Source organism: Emiliania huxleyi (genome assembly GCF_000372725.1).
Source record: "Emiliania huxleyi CCMP1516 chromosome Unknown EMIHUscaffold_210, whole genome shotgun sequence".
In the NCBI taxonomy this organism is placed as follows: Eukaryota; Haptophyta; order Isochrysidales; family Noelaerhabdaceae; genus Emiliania; species Emiliania huxleyi.
The window spans coordinates 202,090-226,032 of record NW_005200506.1 but is presented as its reverse complement, the minus strand read 5'-3'; the positions used below and the strand labels follow the sequence as shown (position 1 = coordinate 226,032).

Below are 23,943 nucleotides of genomic sequence, written 5' to 3'. Positions count from 1 at the left end.
GCAGGTGGGAGCCCGAAAGTTGTTGCGATGGGGCGCTATGTAGACACGGCCGCGTTGCTCTGTCCCCCGGTACAACTGTAGTGCGGTAGAAGCCGCTAAGGCGTTCGAGAGCGACCCATTTGTTCCGTACTCGCATGATGCGTGCTATGAGCCGTGTGTTGTCTATGTATATGTGTGTGATCGAACCAGCGCAGTATACGGCGACGGCGTAGAGCGGGTCGAATTCCAATTTCTTTTTTCTAGTGTGCCAAATAAATAAATAAATAAAAACGGACACCTCTACTAGGAGATGGGTAAAAAGGAACAGAGGTCCCCGCCCGTGCGATCTTTATGTGCAGGGTTCTTTTGTGGGTGTGGTCGGCGACACTAGCCGGGGTCGTCCTCCCGACGGGCGGGGGGGACTACGACTAGCACTAGCCGCGTCTTCCACATGGTCCCTCGGGTCCCTGCTACTCTTAATCTTTTCGTACATCCTCCTGCTGATCTCCGCGACGTCCTGCTCCCTCTCTCGTCTCGCCCTGCGCGTCTGCTCTGCCTCCCCGTCGTCTGCCCTGCGTCGTCTGGCGACGGGACCTCCATAGTCGGTTGAGGTCGCCGCCCTCCTCGTGCCTCTTCCCAACCCGGCCGGAACGAGGAGGGCGCCAGTCTGTGTCTGTTAGTCCGCGACTTTGTTGTTCGAATCCACGACGAAAAAAATAAAGCGCCGAGGCCGACGCAGCGCCCGCTGGCGGCGCCGAGGCTCTGCTCCTCTCCTGCGAAGGCATGTGGGTGCGCACGGAGCCGGCCTCCGGAGCGCACCCCTCGTCATCACGTGAGCCCGCCGGGGAGAGGGGGGACGACACTGCTTTGGCAGCGTGCACCTCGATCCTGTACCGTGTTTGTTATGACCCCCCCCAATGAACACACCAGTGAGGGTGGGCGAGACGATCGAGGGGTCCCGTACCATGCGGAACCGACCCTATCCAGTGCTCAAGTGCTCAAGCCCGCCGTCGTGGATGGAGCCTCCATTGCCAATCCCTCTACACTTGTGCTTGCTTGCTTGTGCTTGTGCTCGGGTGGTCCACGTGGTAGGATCGTGCGTCCGATTCTAGAAGCAGTTCTAAAAGGAGTGTAAAATTCTAAAAGGAGTTGTTTTGTTTAAATTCTAAAAGACATGTCAGAAAAAAGTTTGACAAGAATTACCAATGTAAAACAGCCTGCTTCGGAGCTCTGATCACGCGGCGGCGCGGGAAAAGGGTCACATACCGCGCGGCGCGCGTCGGTCGGGGCGCCGGCGGCGCCACAATCCCTCCCGTCCCTGTTCGATCTGCTCGCGGATTGGGCGGCCTCAGGCAAGTGTCGATCAAACGTGATGCGCCTGGACACGACTGATGAATGTTGCAATCTGCAATCCGTTCTCCACTCCCTGCTCGTGACCTCAGTGGTCTCCTCTGCAAACAGGACGCGCTTTCGATGGGTCGCAAACGCCGCTGCGCTCACCGCATGGTCCGCTCGATCAGGCGTTCCAGTCAGCTTTCTTCTTGTGTCCTTCGACCACCAATCCTCATCGTGGGCGGACGCTCAGGCGGAGAGCGGCCACGTGCTGCATGTCGTGGATCCAACGCCCCTCGAACATCGGTTTCATCCTAAGCAGTATCTGCAGTACATGTAATGTTAAGCGCTTGGCGATGGAATCACGCGCGCGCTACATGTGGTCTCTTGACGAAGATCTTGAGCTTCGCGCTGAGGGACATGAGTTCCAAATTGACCGCTTCTTTGAGCGATTTGCTTGCGGCTTCCCGGAGGGTCCGCCGCTCATTGCGCAGCCGCTCATTAGTCCCGGCACGCAGGCGTTCCATGTGTTCAACTACCATGAGTTCCTTCGCAGGGTAGGAAAAGCTCAGATGCCGTTCATCGCAGAAGTGATCTATGTGGAGTACCAAGCACCGCTGGTCGATGCGAGGTTCTGGCTCTTTCTCATGGACGTGATTGGCGATACCATTGCGGCGCTGGAGGACTCGTATCGGGTGCGTGCTAGGGGGCGCGTGTGAGTACCCGGGTGATGTCCTGATGTGTAGTGTGTGTGTACGGCTTTAGTGATCTGTGATCTGTAAGGGTCCGCCCGCAGGCGCATTTTGTATACCGAGGCGGTGCCCGGTGCCGAGCGCAGGCAGAGCCCACAGGTCGGACCTTAAGACAGCATTGTAGATCCCTGGGCAGGGGTGTGGTGGAGACTGGAGAGGGCGGTCCGTCGGCGCCAAACCACCGTCCTACCGAGGTGGGCAGGTTCCACGCGTTCCCGGGGACCGCCCCGTTGGAGGTAGACCACTCGTCTAGCCAATCAGCCTTAAGGTTAAGCGAGGGAGCGGTCTGGCCGTTGGAATGGCCGAGTTTGGTGTGGGGAACTTGCGTCCTCGCATCGATCATGGTTATACGAGCATTGTTAAGTTCCACTACGATCTATGAACACTGGGCGAGGGACCTTCTTAGTTGTCCGGGCCTGCTTTGCAGGCTCGGCCGTTCAGAAATTTTCCCGCACCACTCATCCTCCTCTTCGCCTCTTGCTGCGGTCTTTCTCGTATGACTTTTGATCCCCCGATTTTCTTGCCGATCCCTCCATTCGTTTGCGTAGGCGCTGCTTCTGGGCTTTCGTCACCGGCTCTCCATCCTCTTCATGCTGTTTGCTCGCCCCCTCCCCCTGACTCATCGAATTGATTGCTACGAATCGTTCTCGAACCGCCACCTTTTCCTCGGCGGCCGGGGTGCCTCTTCCTCTGACTGCTCTTCGTCTACGACTGTGTGTAGTCTGTAAGCTATTGAGCACTTGAGCACTGGATAGGGTCGATTCCGCGTGGTACGGGACCCCAGCTATGGACTATTTATACTTGTGGATTGTGGTAGGAGTTCGGTACTGTAGGATTAGATCCTCCTTCCTGATCCTGTATCGTCCTCGCTACCTGTAGCTGTACCGCTGTAGTGGTGAGTTCTGGGCAAGCCCTCTCTCGCCTCGTGAGGTAACGATTGGCTTTGGCAATTGGCACTCTCGCTTGCGGACTCTGGGACTGTGACCGCGTGAGCCCTGCAGCACTTCACAGCTCCGCTCGCGCGTTGTTCTTTTTCTCAGTGCGCGCCAGTCCAGCTCCCGAAAATTCTTTTTCTCAACCCGGTACTGCCAGTCCCTCCTCCCGTGCCCACTTTTTGTGGGAGGGAGCTCGCCGCCCTTCGCTTGGCTTTGGCCGTTCAAGCAGCACATCAATGAGCACGATCTGGGAGCGCTATAAGAACCTGCCCGGCCGACAACGCGTGCTGCTTGGAGTCATGGGCTGCCTCGGCGCCTCGGTCGGCCTCTGGCTCGAGAACAACACGGAGACCGCACCGGTCGGGTGGACGGCCAAGACAGCAGACGCCAGCGGGCACGACGCTGCGCGTCTGGATAGCAGCAATCGCGGCGCGAGTCGGTCCGACACATGACACCGCACTGTGCTTCCGCTCCCGAATCTTTCACATTGCCGCCTATTTGCCGTAGACGGTCGATCTCGTTTTCTGCGTCAGCGCATTTGAGCGAAAAATAAACCATGTAATTCCCGAAAGCATACAACGCGCACACCGCGCGCGACACGCATCATTCTGAAGACACCATGCACGAGAGAGGGTTTCACTCGATCGTAGATGTCACTTGCCTCGCAGGATGTTGCACAGGATGCTGCACTGGTCGTGCAGCGCCTCGCGCGCGCGGTGGAGGTCGCCGCAGCTCGCCGCGTCGAGCGAGCAGAGGTGCGGCAGCGAGGCGAGGCACTCGGCAAGGCTGCGCTCCTCCCACAACATGGCGGGCAGCCGCAGCCCGCGCAGCGCCGTGAGCGAACGCAACGCCTTGAGAGGCCTCTCCGACCTGTGCGGGGCGGAGCGGCAGACGCGGCGGGTGAAAACGAATGGCCGTGGGCGGCGGCAAAAGAACTGAGGGCGGCGTAGAACGCGGCGGGGTGGGCGGCGGCGGGCGGGCGACGACGAAGCGGCGGGGCGGCCGGTAGCGGGGCCGTGGGAGGCGGGGCGGAGGGAGGCGGGGCTGTGGGAAGGCTCCTCGAGAGGGCCGTGCAGCCGGTCAGGTCGAGCCGCTGGAGCGTGGCCGCGTGGCCCGCCGCGAGCGCCTCGAGCCACTCGTCCGTCACTGACGCAGACCCTGCGAGGGACAGCTGCGAGAAGCGCGGCTGCGACCGGCGGAGCAGCCGCAGGTCGGACGGCGCGACGTGCGTCCCTCTCGCCGCGGCGTCGACCCGCTGCCAGCACGAGCAGAGGGAGCCAACCCTCTCCTCGAGCTCTCCCTCGCTGCTCGCACCGCCGGGCGTGAGCGCGGCCACTGCAGCCGTGTCGACCCGCCCAGCCGCGTCGAAGACGTGGCGCGCGGTCGGGCGGGCGCGGGCGGTGGGCGAGACAAGGGAGAGGATGAGGCGGCGGAGCTGCGGCGCAAAAGCGCTCGGCTGCGGCGGGGTGGCCGGCCATTGCGCGGCGGCGGCGGCGCGGCTCTTGAAGGGCTGGAGGAGCATCCGCAGCAGCAGCCGGCCGAGGTCGGCCACGTCTGCCGCGAGGAAGGGGTGCGCCTACTCGGGTAGAGGGGGGGGGGGGGGGGGGGCCAAAGGGCCCCAAAAAGGGCTCCCCCCTGGAGAATACAAAGGGGGGGGTGGGCCGGGGGGGGGGCTTCCCCAAATTCCCCCCCCCCCGAACTGCAAATTCTGGGGTTGGTTGAGGCTTACAGAACCAAAGAGGCCTACCCCCCCTTAGCCGTTCCATGGGGGGGGGAGCCCCCCCCTGAAGGGGGGTTTTTTCGGGCTCCGCCCCTTGGAAGCCTCGCCCTCCTTGTTTTCTTTGGAAATTTTAAACCCCCCCGGGTTGCCGGCCCCCTCCTCCCCCCAACCCGGGGGGGCAAGGGGCGGCCTTTCAGGGGGGGGAAGACCCCCCCTCGGGGGGGGGACCCAATCAAGGGCCCCCAAAACCCTTAAAAAAGGGGGGTTCCCGTCCCAAGCCCGGCCCGGGGGGTGGGCGGGGGTGGCGCAGCAGTGCAGCGCTGCTGGGGCCTCGGCCCAGACGCGAGGACGACGGACGGGAGGAGGACGCGGCCGTGCGCGAAGCCCTGGGCGTGGAGCGAGGCGAGTCCGTGCGCGACCTGCTGAAAGATGCGCCACGCCTGCAGCGGCGGCAGCGGCGGCCCCTTGAGCCTGTGGCTCGAGGGAGAGGCAGATCAGGAGAGAGTTGCAGCAACAACGCTCCGAAGAGGCTAGCTGCCGCGCGAGGCCTGTGCTCGAGGGAGACGTCGAAGGCGGGCGTGACGACGAAGGCGTGCACTCGCCCGTCGGCCCGCTCGCTCGCGGTGGCCGCCGGCCGCGCCTCGCAGCAGAAGGGAGAGCGGTGAGCGGTGAGAGCGGTGAGGGGTGAGAGCGGTCAGGGGTGAGGGGTGTGGGGTGAGAGCGGTGAGGGGTGTGGGGTGAGGGTGCAGGAGGAGGGTCAGGGTGCGGAAGGAGGGTAGGGTCAGGGTCAGGGTCAGGGTCAGGGTCAGGGTCGTGGTGCGAGGTTGGTGAGGGTTGGGGCCAGAGCTGGAGCGGCGTCACCTCGCAGCAGATGGTTTGCAGGGCGGGCTGCAGGTGCTATCTTGGCTACATCTCGGCTACATCTCCGCTGGTCTCGCCTCGCAGCAGATGGTTTGCAAAACGGGCTGCAGGTGCGGCGAGGTGGCGCAGGGCAGGCCGCCGGCGCGGCCGAGTGCCGTGCGTGCCGTGCGTAGGAGGTCCGCCTAGGGCAGCGAGGAAGGGCTGCTGGCTCGTTTGCAGAGGGGAGTAGAGAGAGGAAAAAGGAGGCCCGCCTCGGCGGTGCAAAGGCACCGGATCGTCACCGGGCCTCGCGACGCGTGCGAGCCCGAATACAACGCACCGCCCGGCCCCGACGCGAGAGAGAGCGCGCCGGTCCCGGCGGCGAGGGGCGCGCGCGCGCCGTCCGGCTCGACGATGCGGGCAGTGATATCGTACGCGGCGAGGTCGTCGACGTGCGCATCGATCGTGCCCGCGAGCGCCGAGCCCGAGTCGAGCGGCCGGCACCCATGCGCGTGGATCCTCCCGAACGTCTCGCAGAGGGTGTACTCGTCCTCAAAGACCATCGGAGCGGCGGGCGACGGGCCGAGCTTGCCCGAGGCGCGGAGCTGCCTCTCCCACAGGGAGTGCATCCGGCTCGCCAGGTACCAGCCCGCGCACACCTCGCCGCACCGCGCGAGCGCGCCCGGAGACTGCACAAACGAGAGCGCGTGCTCGAGCAGCTCCGGGTTGTCCAGCGCGGCGAACGAGCTGGGGCTCTCATCTAGCCGCGGGGAGGACGGGACGACCGGGGCGGCCGCCTCGCGCTGGATGCGGGCTTGGAGGCGGGCGGACAGCTTGGTCTGCGATCTCGCCAGCGAGAGCTCGCGCCCGGAAATCTGAGGCGCATCGCCGCGCAGCCGTCCAAGGAGGGCGTCGAGCCGCGCGAGCCGCGCCGCGAGCCCGTCGTGGAGCGCGCTCGGGTCGGTGCAGGGGCTGTCCCACGCGAGCGACATGGGCAAGGGTGGGTCTCAGGAAGACACAAGACGGAGGAGCAACGAGCGCCCTGGTGCAGGCAAGGGGCGCTCTCTCTAGTCCCAACTCGCCGGCTTGCCAGGCGATTTTTTTCCTTCTTAAAAAGAAATAAAAAGGGTGACGAAAGGACGGCACGCCGCCAGGGTTTGAGGAGAGAAGTGTGGTGCTAGGCGTCGCCCACCCTCGAGTGTCTCGCTACATCTTCCTATCTCTCTTCGCAGTTTCTATATATTAAAAAAAGAAAGAAAAGCGGGCATTCAGGGCCGCGCGGTTTCTTCCTCGCGCAGGTTTCCGTGCGCCTGGTGGTGGCTCCTGGTGGTGCTGGTGGTGCTCGCGGCAGCCATATTCAGTGCAAAGTCACTCGCGCTCACCGCCCACATCTGACCCCCACTCCGTGACGACGCATATCGACGCCCGGCTGCGACAATGGGCGACATCACCGACGCAACGCTCCGGCGGCGCCTCGACGAGCAGAAGAACAAGATACGGACCGGCGAGTCGAGCGTCGAGGATTGCAAGTCGCAGGCGGCGCCCAGTCCCGAGTTTGTCGACCCGCTCCTCGTGGACAAGCTGATCGAGCAGCGGAAGAGGACGGGCGAGGCGCTAACGCCGACGCTCAAGCAGGCCGCGAGCGCGCGGTCTCACCTCCGCCCCACCAGCGCGCTCAAGCCGATGGCGGCGGCTGCCCCTCTGCGCGACGGCACGCCAGAGCTGTCGGCTCGCGCGGGAGAGGAGGTGTCGAAGCTGGGGGCGGAGGGGACGCGCGCCAAGATGGCCGCTCTCAAGGAGGCGGCGATCGCCCTGCGCGCCGCCGGCGACAAGCTCGCGGCCGTCGAGAAGGTGCGCGAGATCAAAGCGCTGCGAAGTGCTCTCGAGGAGAGCGAGGAGAGCGAGGCGAAGGCGGCGGCGGCCGGCGAGGCGAGCGGGGCAGCTGTGGAGTCGGCCGCCGTCCGGGCGGGCATCGCGGCGGGGAAGGAGGCGGCGAAGGCGGCGGAGGCGGAGGCGGAGGCGGAGGCGGCGGCCGAGGCAAAGGCGGAGGCGGAGGCGAAGGCGGAGGCGGAGGCGAAGATGGAGGCGGAGGCGGCAAAGGCGGCAAAGGCGGAGGCGGAGGCTGCGGAAGCGAGGGCGACGGAAGCGAAGGCGGAGGCGGCGGGAGGGGAGGCGGAGGCGGAGGCGGAGGCGGAGGAGGCGGAGGAGGCGGAGGAGGCGGAGGCGGAGGCGGAGGGGGAGGGGGAGGAGGAGGGGGAGGAGGAGGCTGCGCCTGCGGCGAGGGGCTCCTCTCTGAGCGGGGCCGTGCTCGTCTCGCTGCTGCTGCTGCCGCTCCTCGCCGTGGTCGCCAAGCAGGGGCTCGGCCTCGTGCTGGGCGGGGCAGGCTTGAGGGCAGGAGGCGCCTCCTCGCGCGCACGCGGCGACGCTGACGCCGGGCGGGCCTGCGAAGGGTGGAGGGGCCTCCCCCCTGAGCCTTCCCTGCCCGCTCTCTCCCGTAGGCGGCGACCCTGCGGACGAGTGGCCGGCGGAGTGGCGGCGCGACGGCGAGCCGGAGGGGGGCGGGGGGCGGGAGGCGCGGACCGCGGCGTCGCATGCGCTCGAGGCGGCGCGAGCGGAGGCGGCGCGGGCAGAGCTTGCGCAAGCGGAGGGAGCCGACCCTCTCCTCGAGCTCTCCCTCGAGCGGAGGGAGGCTCGGGCGGAGGCTGCGCGGGCGGCGGTTGCGGCGCAGGCGATTGAAGCGGAGGCGGCGCGGGCGGAGGCGGCACGGGCGGAGGCGGAGGCTGCAGAGGCTGCAGAGGCTGTGGATGCCGCGGTAGAGGCGGCGGGCGCGGGTGCTGCTGCCGATCCTGGCGTTTCCGAGGCCGCGGCCGAAGAGACTCCAGCGTCCGACAACTCTCTGCCGTGCGTGCAGTGGGCGGAGGCGGGCGAGTGCAAGCGGAACCCGGACTACATGACTGTGCATTGCGCCGCCGCGTGCAGGGCGGCGCGGTGATGCGCGGCGTGGGCGCGTGTGCTGCACAGAGGGCGCCGCAGTCCTCCAATCGGCTGCGGTCTCCCCGCGACGCGTGCAGCGTATTGGGACCCCACGATCTGAGACCACGATCTGCATCTCAGATCTCTCCCCGAACCGCACCGGCACGCGCCACGCCCCGTTTGACAATTGCGTTTGACATTGACTTTGAGAGCCGTGTCGCTGTTTGGCCGTATGTTGGCGTTGCGGCACTTTCGCGCGCCTTCGTGCGGCGGCTTCTCGCTTTTAGAAAAGACGATTTTTTACTTTTAGAAAAGACGATTTTCCTGCCCCCATGCGGCCCCCGGCCCCCCCCCCCGCCCCCGCACACCGGCGCACACATGGCCATGCGCATGCCATATGGCCCATGCGGCATGCGCCCGCCACAAACCCAGGACATGCGCCATGGTGGGCATGCTGCACATTGCACATCCGCAGCCCGACACCCGATGCTCCGCGCATCCCACGAGTCCGCGCGACCATGGTACAGGATATTTACACGACAGACGAAACCCTCACCGAGAGGAGATCGGTTGTTGCATCCAGCAGCGTGCAACATTCCTGTTGCCGTTGCCTTCGACTACTGCAAAGCCGATCTCCGTCCGTGGTCTCACTGGATATCGGAACCCATGTGCCTCCCGGTGATTCCGAGCTGTTGCTTGGTCCGGAGGAGCGCAGCGCCAGCCTGCTGGTCTGGCGAGGTCTTGCCGCTCGTGATCACGCCGTGTCCGAATGCGGCGGTGTTGGTTTCGGTGACTTCGACCGGGCCCAGGGGCTTGGAGGCGCGGGCGGCGGGCGCGTCCTGGCAGCCAGACTCACTTGTCTGGGTTATCGGCCGCCGCGGCGGCGGCCTGCTCGGGACGGGTGGCGTGGCGACCGGTGCGGCCTCTGGCTCGCTCTCCTCGCTCTCGCTGCGGCAGTCCTGGTACGCTCCCACCAGCTTGAGCCTTGGCGGCTCAAGCAGAGCGCGCACGTGAAGGAGCGCGTTACGAGCAAAGGAAAGGCATAGTGCTGCCTCGCGCCCGTTGCTCAACTCTGCTGCTCGGCGTCGGAGGGCGCGGATCCAAGGACCGACGACGGCAACGATCCGTTCGATCGAGTCTGGCCTGTTTCGGTGGAGGGAAACGAGCACGGCGACGATCAGGGCGAGGAGGGCGCGCTGGCGGGTGAGCATGCTCCGTCTCCGATAGCTCCGATAGACCGCGAGCAGGGCGCGGTTTGAATAAAAGAATTTCCATGACTAGCAGGTGCAGCCGCCAGTGCCGCCATCGTTTCCGCCACCCACACTGCCACTTCCGCCCCCGCCACTGGAACGGCTGCAGGGTCGTGGGGCCGCCCCAGCGGCTCCACACCAGGCGTTTGGGCCGCGGGGGCCGCCACCGTACCCGCCGCCCCTGCCACCGCCTCCACCCCTGCCGCCGGCGGGGCCGCCACCGTATGGACCCGCTCGGAATAACCTGGGGGGTCCGGGACCGCCCCGCCGGAGGCTGGAGTACCCGGAAGGAGGAGCTGGGGGAGGGGAGGGGCCGCAGTACGATAACGGGCCCACCGGCGAGCCGGAAGGCCGAGGCCGGAGGGCCCCAGGGGGGGCTTGGGGTCAGCTGTCGGAGGAGGCGAGAGACGAGCTGACGCGGCCTCTGCGAGTAGAGTCGGGACGTACGGACGAGCCGAGGACGATAGAGAGACCGCGGGGGCGGGCGCGAGTCCTCGACCGAAGAGAGCTGGCCCCACTTCCCGGGGAGGGGCGGCGTGGCGATCCAATGCCGCCGCCCTCGCCCGAGGAGTTGGGCATGGGATCACCGGAGGTGGAGTCAACAGGAGCAGGCAGAGTGGGCGAGACGGCGGCGGGGCCGCGGCCGAAAAAGGCTAGGAGGGGGGGCCGGGCCCCGCATCCGTTGCCCAACCAGCGGAAAGCGAGTGGGGGGAGGACCGAGGGGATAAGAGGGCCCCTCCAGACCGAGGGGGGGAGGCTGGACGGAGAAGCCTCGAGGGGTGACGTCGAGTGAGGATGTACGTCGTGTGCGTGTCTGGTGTTTATTAGCTCCGAGTAGAGGGGGGGCGCTCCGCTGCTAGGGGAAACCTGGAGCGCGGACTAACCCTCGGAGACCCGTGTTTACTTTAAGGCCCTTTCCTTGCGAACGCGCACCCCCCCTAGCTAGGGGTCAGGGCTCTCTAGCCCGTAGCCCGATGCCGATCATCCGGCCCGCTGGGTGCGCTTCTCAGCTCCTCGGCCCTGGATGTGAGGTTACTGACTGCACTCCAAGTGCTCCAAGGGATCCAACTCCCTCGCCTCGCACAACACTGGGCACGGGACTGGCGCGCACTGGCACTAACACAGGTACACCAATAAAAGAATTGGTGCTTAAAGAGAAGAATTTATGCCCGCGAGTGCCTAGCGCAAAACACCCAGGGGCAGGGCAAGGGATAAAAAGAAGAGTTGGTTCGATACTTTTGGTGGTGATTTTTTATTGCGCTCACTCTGACCTGCCTGACCTTGCGGTCAGAGAGAGAGATTTTTATTAACCAACAAGAAATCACGACTCTCACAGTGATTTGGGCTCGGCAGCTTGTTAGCCCTCAGCCGAAGCTGGGGCCGGTCCCGTAGCCGAGAGAGCCCGCGCCGATGAGTTCGACGCGGTCGGGGGGGCCTGCGGAGAGGCCAGCGAGAAGGCGATCGCTGTACTTCTCTTCTTGCGGTCATGCTCACAACAAGGCGACGCCCGGAGGGAGCCGCGTGCCGTCCCCATCGGTCGGCGCGACCGTCTCCCATACCTCCAACGGAACTCCTCCAACACGCCGGGTCGTAACGCTCAACCCCAAACCGAACTGAGGCAGCTGTCCTGACTGCGAGCGCGACAAAAAGGTGAAGAAGACACTCATCGCGTTCCAGCGCAAGGCACTCCAAGGGGGGACGGACTACACTTGAGCACTTTAGCACTGATGGGCAAAACAATCTCTGACAATCTCTCTGAGGGTCGATTCCGCATGGTACGGGACCCCTCGATCGTCTCGCCCTCCCCCTTGAGCACTTGAGCACTGGATAGGGTCGATTCCGCGTGGTACGGGACCCCTCGTGCCTCGATCGTCTCGCCCTCCCTCACTGGAGTGTTCATTGGGGGGGGGGTCATAACAAACACGGTACAGGATCGAGGTGCACGCTGCCGAAGCAGTGTCGTCCCCCCTCTCCCCGACGGCGATGGCGGTGTGACCGATCGAGCTACAAGAGGAGCTTGTTCAGCAGGATCCGGGATCGCCCTCCCTCGCTTTTAGGTATCTTGTTAGCAGATCACGACACAGAGCTCACACAGAATCACAGCGGGAGGAAAGCGGCGAGTCGCAATTCCAGGGGTCGTTGTGGCGGGCTGCCACCGCCTGTCGGACATGGATGCCAATCTGGGGTCTTTCGACCCTCGCTTGGTGTGTTCATTTGGGGGGGGGGGGGGGGGGGTAACAAACACGGTCCAGGATCGAGGTGCACGCCGCTGAGGGACCCCCCAGAGGGTAGAGATCGAGAGCGGTGTCGTCCCCCCTCTCCATCATCTCCAGCATCACTGGCGTCTGGCGGGCTTGAATATCAAGTCGCGGTGCGCGGCCGTGCGGCTGGCGCGTGGACCACCGCGGATGCGTGGTGCGTGGTGCGGGGGCGGGGTGTCGCACGCACACTAGCCCTATAGGCACTAGTGCTATAAAAAATTGCAATTTCACGAGCCAGTGGCAGTGCTCTGTCTCCCCCTTACACACCCGTTACACCGACCTCTCTGACGCTCTGTAACGTGTAACGTCTAACGCCCAACCCCGTAGTTTTTTTTCGCGAGCCAAAATAGAGGCGTAATATTTTGATTTTCTTGGCCACGGCCACGTTGACCGGCTTCTCCCTCCCTCGCCCCCAACTCGCGCAGCCACGTGCGCAAGCTGAGCGCGCTGTCCGCTCTGCGCCAAGAAACAATTCGCGTGCGCGGTGCTGATCGCCGCCCTGCGCGATCGCCACACTCAGCAGAAATTCGACGGGTCGCGCTGCCGCTCGAGCTCCGCTTTGTCGGCCGCCATACCCTCCATGATCTGCCGCCGCTCCGCCTCGGCCGTTGCGTCGCGCTTCGAGTTGTTTTGCGCCGACACGCGCTTGAGCTCGGCGAGCTTGAACGCGGCGGCCTTGTTCTCGGCGACCCGCGCTGCCTCCACCTTGGCCCCAAACTCCTTCACCGCCGCCTTGAGCGCCTGCTTGCCCGCCTCGAGCACCTCCGCGTCTGGAGCCGCCAGCACGAGGGTGGGTGCGTCACCAGCGTCGCTCGAGCAGCCGGCGCCGCCGGCGGCCGCTTCCCTCTTCTCGAAGCCTACCGCGCGGAGGAATCGGAGGCCGCCCTTGGCGCACGCGATTTTCCCAGTGTAGGCCGCCGACCCCGTCGAAATTTGGCTGTACTTTGGCTCGTGTGGGTGGAGCTCGATGTTGCGAACAATCTTGAATAGCACCTCGGTGACGATCCGGAACGCCTTGGGCTCGTTCATCATCAGCACCTCCACCGCCTCCTCGACGGTGGGCCTCGACATGGTTCCGGAGGCCGCCAAGCAGCAGCGGCGCTTGGCCGCTTTGTGTGTCTCGAGACTCGAGAGAAGGCGCGGCCCGCAGCAGCGACGGGCTTTTCTTTTGGCGGCGCTAAAAAGAATTTCCGCGGCGAATCGTTGGATTTTAAGTAAAAAATTAAAGGAAAATCTAAAAGAAGGCTCGCCTCCTCTGCCCGTGCGTTCGTCTTGTCGTTGTTTCGTACCCATCTCTGGATCTGGCGAGGTACTTCCAGCCTGCTGTGGGAACAGCTGACGCAGTCTCGCCGAGGCTCGCCCCAGCAGGCGTGACCTGCCTCAGCAGTGCCAGGTCGGCCAGACTCAGCGCTCGATTGAGCCTCCGAGGCTCGGCATCTGGCCAGTGGGTGCACTGGACAGACTCGTGGAGGTGCTGGCAAAAAGTCCGACGCACGCGTCCACCCGACTGCGCGGCTTGACGGCTGTCGTGCTGCGGGCACGACAGCCGTCAAGCTCTTGCCGCCGTACCGGTCGGCTGGAGACGCGCGCGCGCGACTCCCAGGGCAGTCTTTGGCATGGCCTCGCCTGCCTGCGCACCCGTGCGTGCATGTCGCGCGCAAACATGGTCCTGCGCGTTGGCGCTGCCCACCATTGCGCCATTGCGCGCATGTGGACACGACCGTCGGTGACCACAGCAGCGTGTGCGTCTTGTGCTGTCCATGTCTTTTAGCTGTAAAACTCGCCCGGCGAATACCGACAGCGAGAGAGGGATCGCACGCGCGCGGCGCGCCAGCAGCAGCCCCGGGGGGCGCGCGCGCTCTCTCTGCCTCTGCGCAGAGCTCTGGGCAAGTGCGTGTGTGGCGCGCAGAGCGCGCGTCCGTTGCACGGTCCGACTAGGGCACCAATCGGCGCCGAACGCGCGCGCCAGAGCGGGCTGGGGTCGCTCGGTACATGCCCTGGCGCGTGCCAGGATGTCTGCCGAGGGCCTGCGGCAGGGGGCGAGGGTGAGCTTCAAGGACCAGAAAGGACCTCACCGCCTGGGGGGATCTGCTCTGGGGTGACAGGGGATGGTTGGGTATGCGTGGCTACGTGTGCTATTGTGTGCTACTGGAGATCTGGGACCCTTCTCGGGCCCTCTCGAGCTCTGGCGCAGCGCCGCGCTGCAGGCTGTGCGAGTGGTGTGACGGCGCGCCTCTCGGTGGTTGAGCGTAGGTCGTGCCGTTGGAGGCCCGGAGCCGCGGCGGCGAGTCGCGCATATTCGTCGCCGGCGCGCGCGCCGGCTGTGAACAAACGTAGTCGAGAGGGGGACGCACGCACGCGCCCCTTGAACGAGGCTCGGCCGTCCCACAGACTTGACGAGGCGAGGCACGCCTCTCGGGTTGACTCGGCCAGACAAAAACCCCGAGAGGCGTGGGAGTACCTCGCCAGCTCTGGATGGCGATCGAACCTGCCTTCTATTGGTGCAACCAGCCTAGAGCGCGATCTTTCACACTGGTGAGCGCGCCGCGTATACACGGCCCGCGCGAGACCGCCGCGCGCCGCTCGCGGTGCCCACACCATCGGGACCGGCCCAGAGCACCCAGCGATTGGAGCCGAATCGCCAGATTCGACCGCGCTGGCTCCTGGAACAACGCGCTGTCGCTCGCAATGACGCAATACGCGCGCTTTCTTTGCTCCATTTCTGTCCAATCGCTCGCGCCCAGACCACTCCCATCCATCGAGGGCACATGAGTAGCCTACGATTGACCCATCTCGGGCCGTCTCTATGCACTCGCAGGTGCATTTGGTCCTCCGCGTGCCCGCTCTCGCTGCCTCGAGCTGCAGAGATGCCGCAAAAGAAGAAGACCGCGCGCGGCGCGCACCTGGCCGCGCTGAACAAGCAGCACCCCAAGCGCGAGGAGAGCGCCGGCGACGCCAACGACCTCGAGTACGTCGAGCCGGACGACTCGTCGAGCTCGGGCGAGTCCGCCGACGGCGACACGCTGGTGCAGTCAATCCTCCCCTTCTCTGGTGCGAGCAGCGCACGAAAGAAGGGGAAGAAGAACAAGCGGCTTCGGACGGCGGACGGCCGTAGCCAACCGACGCTCGCCGATTTCATGCCCCGCCTGCCGCCTTCTCTCTCGGCCGGCGCCACCTCTCAGCCTCCCGCCGACGCTCCCGCCGACGCTCCCACCTCCTCTCCCGCCGCCCCGACGGAGGAGATGGCGCCAACGCCGCCTGAGCCCGAGCCGGAGCAGCCGCCGCCGCCTGAGCTAGCCGCGGAGCCACCGGCCAAGCCAAAGCGCGGCCGCCCACCCGGCAGCAGAAGGCCGGCTCAACCCGGTGTGTCCAACCCGAGCCACTGCGGCCGTGGGTCGAGCTCCATCGGCGGAAGACGCTTCTCTGAGCGAGGATTGGTGCTCTCAGGAGCGCTCTGCCAACGCGTGGTCGGCAGGAGTCGGTGGGACAGGCCCGCGGCGAGCGCTTCGCCTGCGGCGCGCGTCTCTGGCCACCAGGGAGGGTCTGGAGGGCGATTTTTGGGTCGATTTTTGGGAAGTGATGCCAATCGAGAGATCTCGCCGAGCCCTTTTCGGTGGTGTGCTTGCGAGCTTTTTTTTCGCACGGGAAGCATTTTTCGTACTCGCAAACGTGAATTAGTCGACTAGGCTGGTTGCACCAATACCTTCAGTTCTCTCTTAGACAACAACAAACAAACGGCCCCAAATGACGTGTGAGTGTTAGAGTTGTTTGGTATTGCTAAAAATCTCTCTCTCTCTCTCTCTCTCTCTCTCTCTCTCTCTCTCTCTCTCTCTCTCTCTCTCTCTCGTAGAAAGAAAAAATTTAGACGAAAGAAGCAAGAAACTGAGAGACTTGGAGCACTTGGAGTGCAGTCATTAACCGCACATCCAGGGCCGGGGAGCTCAGAAGCGCACCCAGCGGGCCGGATGATTGGCATCGGGAGACGCAATCACTCGTGTCTCGTCACGTCGCATAGTAGCTACCCAACCGACCGCGCGAGATAGGGTGCTGACCTTTCTCGCCGAGGCTCGCCGTGGCCCCACACGACGGCCTCTGCTCGCGTGTTCGAGCCAGGACCTTCGTCCGGGCCCACGGCCGGGGGCACGCCATCATCGATTCCGCGCGCTCGGCCTCCACCGGCTTGCTGTGCGGACGGCTTCTTGTGGCTCTCGTCGAGAGCGTTTTGGCGGCCTGGCGGGTGGGAGAATCTGTGTCGTCTGATGTGTCACTGTGTACGTCACATCGGTCTTGATAACAAGCACGGTCGATCCGCCAACGCGAACACTCGTTCCTATCACGTTCTTGGACGGCTGGCACGGAGCTCTGTGCCGGCACACAGGAAGAGCCGTCCGGCAAGAAGAGCTCGATAGGGAGCGAGAACCGTCAAAGGTGCTCACCCAGGTTTCGGAAGTCCACCCTGATGCGGTCAGTTCCCCCCAGGTTTGACCGCGCAGGTCTCAAAACTCGCCGAGCACTCGTAGCCTTTCTGCGCCTCTCTGCGTGTGCGGCTGCCGGCTCGGGAAGAGCAGATTTTGCAAGATATCTCAACGAGATCCGACGTCTGCGCGGTCATTGTTGGGGTGCGTCTTCCTGTTTTGCGGGGTGCGCTGAGCTTCGTGTCAAGCTCCGAGGGCAACGGAAACGTCAAACGAGTGCATCGCTTCGATAGACCGACTGTGCTTATTACCAAGACCGATCTCGCATACACAGTCACACTCCAAGACGCTCTGTACTCTCCCATCCGACAACCGACAAGTCCGGGCCCACGGCCGGCACGCCATCTCGCTTTCCACTCACTCGCCCGACGCGCTCAGTCTCGGCAATACACTTCTGAGGAAGCCGTCGCCCGCGCCTCGCCTGTCGCGTGAAGAGAATCATCCACAACTTCGCCAAAGAGGTCAGCAGCCCGAGCGCCGTCGACCGCACCGACCGACTACACGGCACAGCCTCCGGCAGCGCCCGGGGCTTTGTCCAGCACCACTCGCAACAGCTCTCGCGCGCCGCCGTCTGTGGCGACGCGCAAAACATCAACAACGCTGCTCGCAACATGCGTGTCGCGCACTCATTCATGACCGGTCTCAATGCCCGGTATGCCCCACCCCCCTGCGCGCGGGCCTTCTAGGCCCGCGGGTAGTCTCCCCCCATTCCCAGGGCCTCCAAGGCTCGCACCTCAACCTGCTCTCACAGACCAGCGCACAGCGCCATACGACGTATTTTCTTCTCAATAACAAAGTTGAATCAATAACAAGGCTGTGAATCGTGTCGGCCGCACCACAGTGAGGTGAGAAGCGCAGAAGCCTGAGCCAGCGGCCTACGTGGCGGTGCCTGAGCGCCGTACACGGCGGCGGAGCTGAGCCCAGGGCACAATGGAGCACGTTGTCATCGTGCACGCAGGCGCCGGCTTCCACGCTCCCGCCGCCGAGCCGGCCTACCTCGCCGCGTGCCGCAGGGCCTGCATCGCCGCTCGTGAGGCGCTGCAAGACGGTCCGCTCGCGGCGGCACGCGAGGCAGTCGCCGTGCTGGAGGACGACCCGTGCTGCAACGCCGGCCGCGGCTCGAACCTCAACCTGGACGGCGCCGTGGAATGCGACGCCTCCGCGATGGACAGCAGCACCGGAGCGTGGGGCGGCGTCGCCGCCGTTCCTGGCGTGCGCAACCCGGTGCGGGCGGCGAGCCTGCTCGCCGCGGAGCAGCGCGTTCCTCTCTCCCACGGCCGCGTGCGCCCGATGCTGCTGTGTGGCGAGGGTGCGCGGCGGTACTGCGCTGCGAGCCTCGGTGACGGCAGCACTCCTCTCGGCTCGGACGGCCTCGTCACTGCCGAGGCACAGCGTCGCTGGAAGCGCTACTCCGACTGGCTCGAGACGGACTCGGGTCGTGACGGCGAGGAGGTCGGCGGGCGGAGAGCGGACGGAGAGGTCGACGCGTCACACCTCAGCGACACGGTCGGGGCGGTGTGTCAGCGACGGCAGGCTGAAGGCTACGACTGACGGGGCGATGGTCAATGGACGGCTGTGGGCGTCCGTAGGTGGTGATTGACGGCGGGCTGAGGGTCGCCGCCGCGGTGAGCTCGGGCGGCCACTGGCTCAAGTACCCCGGCAGGGTCGGGGAGGCGGCTTGCTTTGGCGCCGGCTGCTGGGCGGAGAAGCGCCGCGCCGGCGGCAGTGGCGGCGGCGGTGGCGAGGGCGGCGGCGGCGGCGGCGGCGGTGGCGAGGGCGGCGGCGAGGGCGGCGGCGAGGGCGGCTGCCCAACGGCGGCGGGCGCCTCAGTCTCTGGCGAGGGCGAGGCTGTCATGCGGCTGCTCGTGGCTAGGGCTGCCGCGCAGGCGAGTCTCTTCACGAGCACCGCAGTCTCTTCACACCTCCCTCTCCACGCACCTCAACGCCGCGCAGGCGTGGCTCGGCGGTGCCTCCGATCCGCTCCCCGCAGCGATCGACGCGCTAGGAGGCGGCGCGTCGGCGGCGGGCCTGGTCGGTTTGGTTGCTGCGGCGGGCGGCGTCGAGGTTCTGTGGGCGCACGGCACTGCGTCGCTCGCCGTCGGGTACTGCCACCACCGCATGCGCGAGCCGGCGGCGCTGGTGTCTCGCACGCGGCACGGCCACCCTCTGGGCTCCTCGCTGTTTGTGCGCTTTGGCGGGGCGGGCGGGAGGCGCCGGGCGGGAGAGGCGGGGCGGGAGGGCGGCGTTGCGGAGGGCGACGCTGCGGAGGGCGGAGCTGCTGCGGAGGGGGGAGCTGCTGCGGAGGGCGGATGAGGAGGGCGGAGCTGCGGAGGAGGGCGGAGCTGCGGAGGAGGGCGGGGCGCCGGGTCCCAACCTGCACGGGGCTCCTTGCCCGGGGGCGGGGCTCGCCGTCGAGCCTCCGCCACTCGGTTCTGGGGTGGAGCTGTGGCCGACGGGCAAGGCGCCCCCCCCCCCCCCGACGAGGCGGCTGCGGCGCGGGAGGCGGTCCTCAGGGGCGATGAACCCGCTCCACCAAGGCCACGTTGACATGCTGCACGCCGCGGCGGGCCGGCTGCATGCGCACGGCTTTCACGTCTCGCAGGCATATGCAACCCCCCTCTCTCGACACCTCCCTCTCCTCAGAGCCTTGCTCCACACACCCCTCCCCTCGCACCCGCCTGCCTTGACACACGGGCTGTCCCGCAGGCGTACCTCTCGCCCTCGCACGACGGGTACGTCCAGCCAAAGGCGGCGGCGAGCGGTACGATCGGGCTGAGCGCCGCCTTCCGCCTCTGCGCGGCGCAGCGGGCGGTGGAGGCCGACCCGCTCGTGTCGGTGGCGGCGTGGGAGGCGGCGCAGCCCGGAGAGTGGCCCGACTTTCCGGAGGTGTGCGAGGCGCTGCGGGGCAGGCTGGGCGGCGGGCGGCGCCTCTTCTACGTGTGCGGAGCCGACCACGCGGCCAGGTGCGGCCTGGGAGGAGGGATGGGCGAGGTTGGCGTGGTGGTCGCGCCGCCCGCCGAGCAGCCCGTGAGGGGGGTCTTCGTCGCCTCGCCCGCTCGCGGCGAGGCGGCGGCTTTCTCATCGACGTTGGTCCGCGAGGCGCTGGCGGAGCGCGACTTTGAGGCCGCCAGCCGCTACCTTTCGCCGGCGGTGGCGCCGAGCACTGTATTGTGTATTGTGTCGGAGAACCCCGTGGCGGACGCGCCGGGCGGTGGCGGAGGAGCAGCAGGCGCGGAGGAGAGGCGCGCTGTGGGGGCGGGGCGTAAACGGTCGAGCTGCGACTAGATCGTATTTCGTATGTCATTCGTGCCTGGTCTCCGCTCTCGCCTCTGTCGGGCCTCTCCGGTAACTCTGTTCGCTTAAATATCGGAGAACCACAACGACAACCAGCACAGAGAGGGCATATGCAGATATCGCGCCCAGCTCGACTCCGTCACGTTCCTGTGGGTACCGAGCCACGCGGGGTGCGCTAGCAACGCCTACGCCGACGCCGCGGCGACGGCATACATGGGGGCCAGCGAGATTGAGGATGCCACCGCCGTCATCCGTGAAGCAGTGAGAACGCGCCCGTGTGTGTACACGGACCGCCGGAGGACGGCAGACAGAGAGGGGGGGCGGGAGGTACTGGACCGGAGGACCTATTATGCCACACGCGGCCACACGAACGAGTGGGTGCGAGGACGGCTCGGCGAGGGGCTCACGGCGGGGTCGCACACGGCAGGGGTCACGGGGCCGCTGTGGAGCGACGTGGTCAGGGGGACGACGAGACACAAATGGGACAAGCGTCAGCGGATCAAGGATCAGCACGGCGAGCGTGAGATACAATTCGCCGATGTGGATGATCATAACGTGGTGACAAAGACCGTCATGGGAGCGCGGGTGCGGCAGCAAGCGGGGGTGCCACACGGAACGCACCACGAGAGGATCATGCGGGGCGAGGCGGGGAGGGAGACCCCGGGCGCCGCCACAAGGAGCGACCTCAGGGGCTGCCTCGTCTGTAAGGCCGCGAGGGACGCGGCGAGGAGGGCAGCACTAAAGCGGGACCCGCTGTGTCCGATCGTGCGGAAAGCCGCGCAGCAATGGACCGAGGAAGATGAGAACCCGCCTAGAGCGACAATGGCGCACGTGCTTAGCGGCGCCTGCCTGGGGAATAGGGAGCAGGCCAGATGGTTCCTCAGAGTAGCGCGAGCGCAGACAGGGACGGCGATCAGCAAAGTGGCACAGGCGGCACCCGACTCCAAGGAGACGCTGAAGACGCTGAGGATGGCGCATGTCGCTGCGCTGAAGGGCTCACGCTATAGGGTGCTGGATGAGGACGGGTACGATGCACTAGCACCAGCCGTCGGGGGGGTGTTGCCGGCGCTGGTAGATGATCTCCCGGAGAAGAGTCGGAGGGACCTTGGCGCCGGGGTCACGAGGAACTTGCAAGTCGTGGCCGAGGCGGCGACGGGAGCGGTGCAGAGGTGGATCCAGCTCAATGATGAGGCTACGGCGCGCATAATGAAGAGAGAGGAACACATCGAGTGGCTGAGGAAGCTCTTCGCTGGGTGGAAGGAGGCCCGCCCGGCCTTGAGGGAGTCGCGGAGGAGGAGGGATAACGGAGGCAACGTGCAGACAGGCCAACAGCCAGTGGGACGAACGAGGGCCGCGACGGCGGCTCAAGCGGGAGGGAGCGGAGACGGTGGGCAGAGAGCGAAGTGGGTGAGACTGATGATGCTCCTTCGACTTCGGGAGCGGTTCCGCTGCTGGGCGAGCTTCAGGATGGTGCTCACGCGAAAAGGAATCGACGCGATGTACAAAGCATACAAGAAGAGGAGAAAGAAGAGGAGAGGCGCCAGTGATGACGAAACAGAAGCTAGTGCAGACGAGGGCAGGGCAGACCCGGGGACGGCGGAGGCGGACCAGACGGCATCGACCGCCGAGGGAACGCTGGGAAGAGGCACGAGGAGGGCGGCGACCTCAACCGACTATGGAGGACCCGTCACCAGACGACGCAGGGCGGACGACGGTGAGGCGGAGCAGTCGCGCAGGGCGAGACGAGGGAGGGAGCAGGACGTTGCGGAGATCAGCAGGAGGATGTACGAAGAGATTAGGAGCAGCAGGGACCCGAGGGACCATGTGGAAGACGGCTAGTGCTAGTCCCCCATCGGGAGGACGACCCCGGCTAGCCGCCGACCACACCCACAAAGAACCCTGCACAAAGACCGCAGGGCGGGGACCTGTTCCTTTTTACCCACCTCCTAGTAGAGGTGTCCGTTTTGTTTATTTATTTACCAGCACAGAGGGAGCGGACCGTGAGTTCAGGAAATCCGAGGACGCGACCCACCTCGCCACAGACGGTCCCGCGCCTCGCCGCTATGACGGGGACACACCCCGCACTGTCCGCTGTGTCCCCGTCTTTGTCCGGAGTGAAAAGTCCAACGCGCTCGTCGGTGACGGCGTCCCCGGATTTCGCCGCGCTCGGCGAACCTCGACAGCGCTTTCGGTGGCATGCAGCTCTTTGCGACAGAAGCCTGGAGAGCAGCTCCTCTGCTGCTCACACACTCTGCACAGTTGACACAGCCTACTGTGCGGCTGCCACAGCTGTGACAGCGATGGGCTCGCCCTCACTGGCCCTCAGTCACTTGTGCTGCGGCTTGTGTGAGCGACACTGCTCGGCGACTGCCGGCACACTGTGAGACCGTGGGTGTGAGGTAAAACCACGCTACCAGCGCTTGGTCACATCGGCCCCGAGGTCAGATCCATCTACTCTGTTGATGACAAGACTTGTCTACTGGCTGGAGCCGAGCAGGAGGGCCCAGCGCACAACCCCTGGTCAACTCAGGGGCACAGGGTCCACACCCCGTACCAGAGCCGGTACTCTGCGCGTTGGTAACGTGCGCGTATGGGCGTACGCGCTCTCGCTTTCACGATCATTCGAAAAAAATGCGTTTGTTGGAGGTTGCATGTAGACCAACCACACACACACCCCGGGGGGCGAACTAAATGTGTGATGCCGCGGCGGCGCTGCTGTGTGCGCGGGGCTCCGCCCCGGCCTCAGTCTCGGTCGAAGTTGTAGTCGAACTTGTACACATCGAGCATGAAGGGGCGCAGGTTCTGCTTCTTCGCGAGCGCCTCCATCGCCGGGCCCTTGTCGAGCTTGACCAGCTCGCCTTGCGGTGGGGCGGCGGTGGAGGGCTGGGGTCAGAGCAGGCCCACGCACGCACGGCGGGGCCGCTGGGCGGCGAAATGAGGGCCGGCGGCGTGGCAGCGCGGGTGGTGCGGCGGTGCAGTAGTGGGAGGCAGCGGCGGCGGCGGCGGCGGCGGCTGGCTCGCAGCAGGGAGTCGGCGGGCTTGCAGCGGTGAGGCGGCGGCGGCGGGATGGCAGCGGTGAGGCGGCGGCGGCGGGCTGTAGCTCGCCGGTGAACGTCGGTGGCGCGACGATGTGGGCTGCGGTCTGCAGGTCGAAGGTGTAGTCGGTCTCCTCCTTTGGCCACACCTCGAAGCGCATCGGCACGCGCGCGAGCAGCATGATCGAGACCGCCCTCCCCTTGACCTTGCGCGGCGAGGACAGGAGCAAGTACTCGTGCGACTTGTCGCCCGTCACCTGGCGAGGCGGAGGCGGCGAGGCGGCGAGTCGGAGACGCGGCGTCGGCAGCCCGGCCCGGCGCCGCGCGACGCGCGGGGAGGGCGGCGGCGCCGCCGGCCTTGTCGGTCAGCATGATGCCGGAGTGGTAGATTTCGGACGTGTTTGCCGTGACGGCGAGGCCCGGCGAGAGCAGAGAGAGCTGCGAGACGGACAGCCCGGCGGGCAGCAGCGCGTCCCAGCGCGAGGTGTTTGCGTCGAGGCGCCACGCGCCGCTCAGCAGCTCGCCCGGGCTGGTTTTCAGCGGGAAGTGCGAGCCGAGCGACCAGTTTGAGCATGGCACCTCCGAGTGGTACACAAAGTAGGTCGGCATCAGCACGCCGAGGATCGAGACGACCGAGAGGGCGATCTCGGTCTTCTGGGCGTAGACGGCGCCAAAGACGACGCCGAGCGTGCACAGCGACGCGAGCGTCACCTCCCACGGCAGGCCGTCGTCGGTGTGCGAGGTGGCGGAGTTGCACAGAAAGGCGACGACGACGATGCCGAGGATGACCTGCGTCGAGGTCCTGCGGGCGGCGCGCGCGGGAGGCTCCAGACGCAGCGAGGGGATGAAGCGCTGGGTAGGAGCGCGCACCGCTCGATGAAGGGATTGCCTCGCGGCCTCGCCATCCGGCGCGAGCAACGACGAGAAAAAAGATAACGCACGGGCCCTCGGCGGAGCTGGGAAGAGGACCGCCGCAAGCGGCGTGGCGTGGAGCGGTTGAGCATCCCTCCGGGGGCCCCTCTGCGCCGGGGAGGCGTTGTTGGAGGCTAGGACGCAAGCGTCCGTCGCCCTTTTCAAACTCGGGGCCCACTCCGCTA

The 23,943-nt window shown here is 65.9% G+C and overlaps 5 protein-coding genes across 5 annotated transcripts; 4 read left to right on the top strand and 1 right to left on the bottom strand.

Annotated features, from left to right (window-relative positions):
- Positions 1–6,995: 6,995 nt before the first annotated feature.
- Positions 6,996–8,550, top strand: EMIHUDRAFT_114227 (hypothetical protein; the record flags this gene model as incomplete). Its single annotated transcript, XM_005780675.1, has 2 exons — positions 6,996–8,052; positions 8,189–8,550. 2 exons carry the CDS (start codon positions 6,996–6,998, stop codon positions 8,548–8,550), a joined length of 1,419 nt encoding a protein of 472 aa, XP_005780732.1.
- A 3,838-nt stretch (positions 8,551–12,388) lies between these two features.
- EMIHUDRAFT_366230 (hypothetical protein) lies at positions 12,389–13,142 on the bottom strand. Its single transcript, XM_005780674.1, has one exon. The coding sequence runs from the start codon at positions 13,111–13,113 to the stop codon at positions 12,559–12,561; it is 555 nt and encodes a 184-aa protein (XP_005780731.1). The 5' UTR covers positions 13,114–13,142; the 3' UTR covers positions 12,389–12,558.
- A 1,767-nt stretch (positions 13,143–14,909) lies between these two features.
- EMIHUDRAFT_234921 (hypothetical protein) lies at positions 14,910–15,823 on the top strand (the record flags this gene model as incomplete). Its single annotated transcript, XM_005780673.1, has 3 exons — positions 14,910–15,153; positions 15,490–15,583; positions 15,805–15,823. The coding sequence occupies 3 exons, from the start codon at positions 14,910–14,912 to the stop codon at positions 15,821–15,823; spliced, it is 357 nt and encodes a 118-aa protein (XP_005780730.1).
- Positions 15,824–17,447: 1,624 nt separating this feature from the next.
- On the top strand, positions 17,448–18,068 carry EMIHUDRAFT_234920 (hypothetical protein; the record flags this gene model as incomplete). Its single annotated transcript, XM_005780672.1, has 1 exon — positions 17,448–18,068. The coding sequence occupies one exon, from the start codon at positions 17,448–17,450 to the stop codon at positions 18,066–18,068; it is 621 nt and encodes a 206-aa protein (XP_005780729.1).
- Positions 18,069–19,035: 967 nt separating this feature from the next.
- On the top strand, positions 19,036–22,392 carry EMIHUDRAFT_234919 (hypothetical protein; the record flags this gene model as incomplete). The annotated part of the gene is made up of 6 exons (XM_005780671.1): positions 19,036–19,110; positions 19,224–19,786; positions 19,928–20,072; positions 20,211–21,595; positions 21,822–21,949; positions 22,211–22,392. 6 exons carry the CDS (start codon positions 19,036–19,038, stop codon positions 22,390–22,392), a joined length of 2,478 nt encoding a protein of 825 aa, XP_005780728.1.
- Between the last annotated feature and the right edge of the window lie 1,551 nt (positions 22,393–23,943).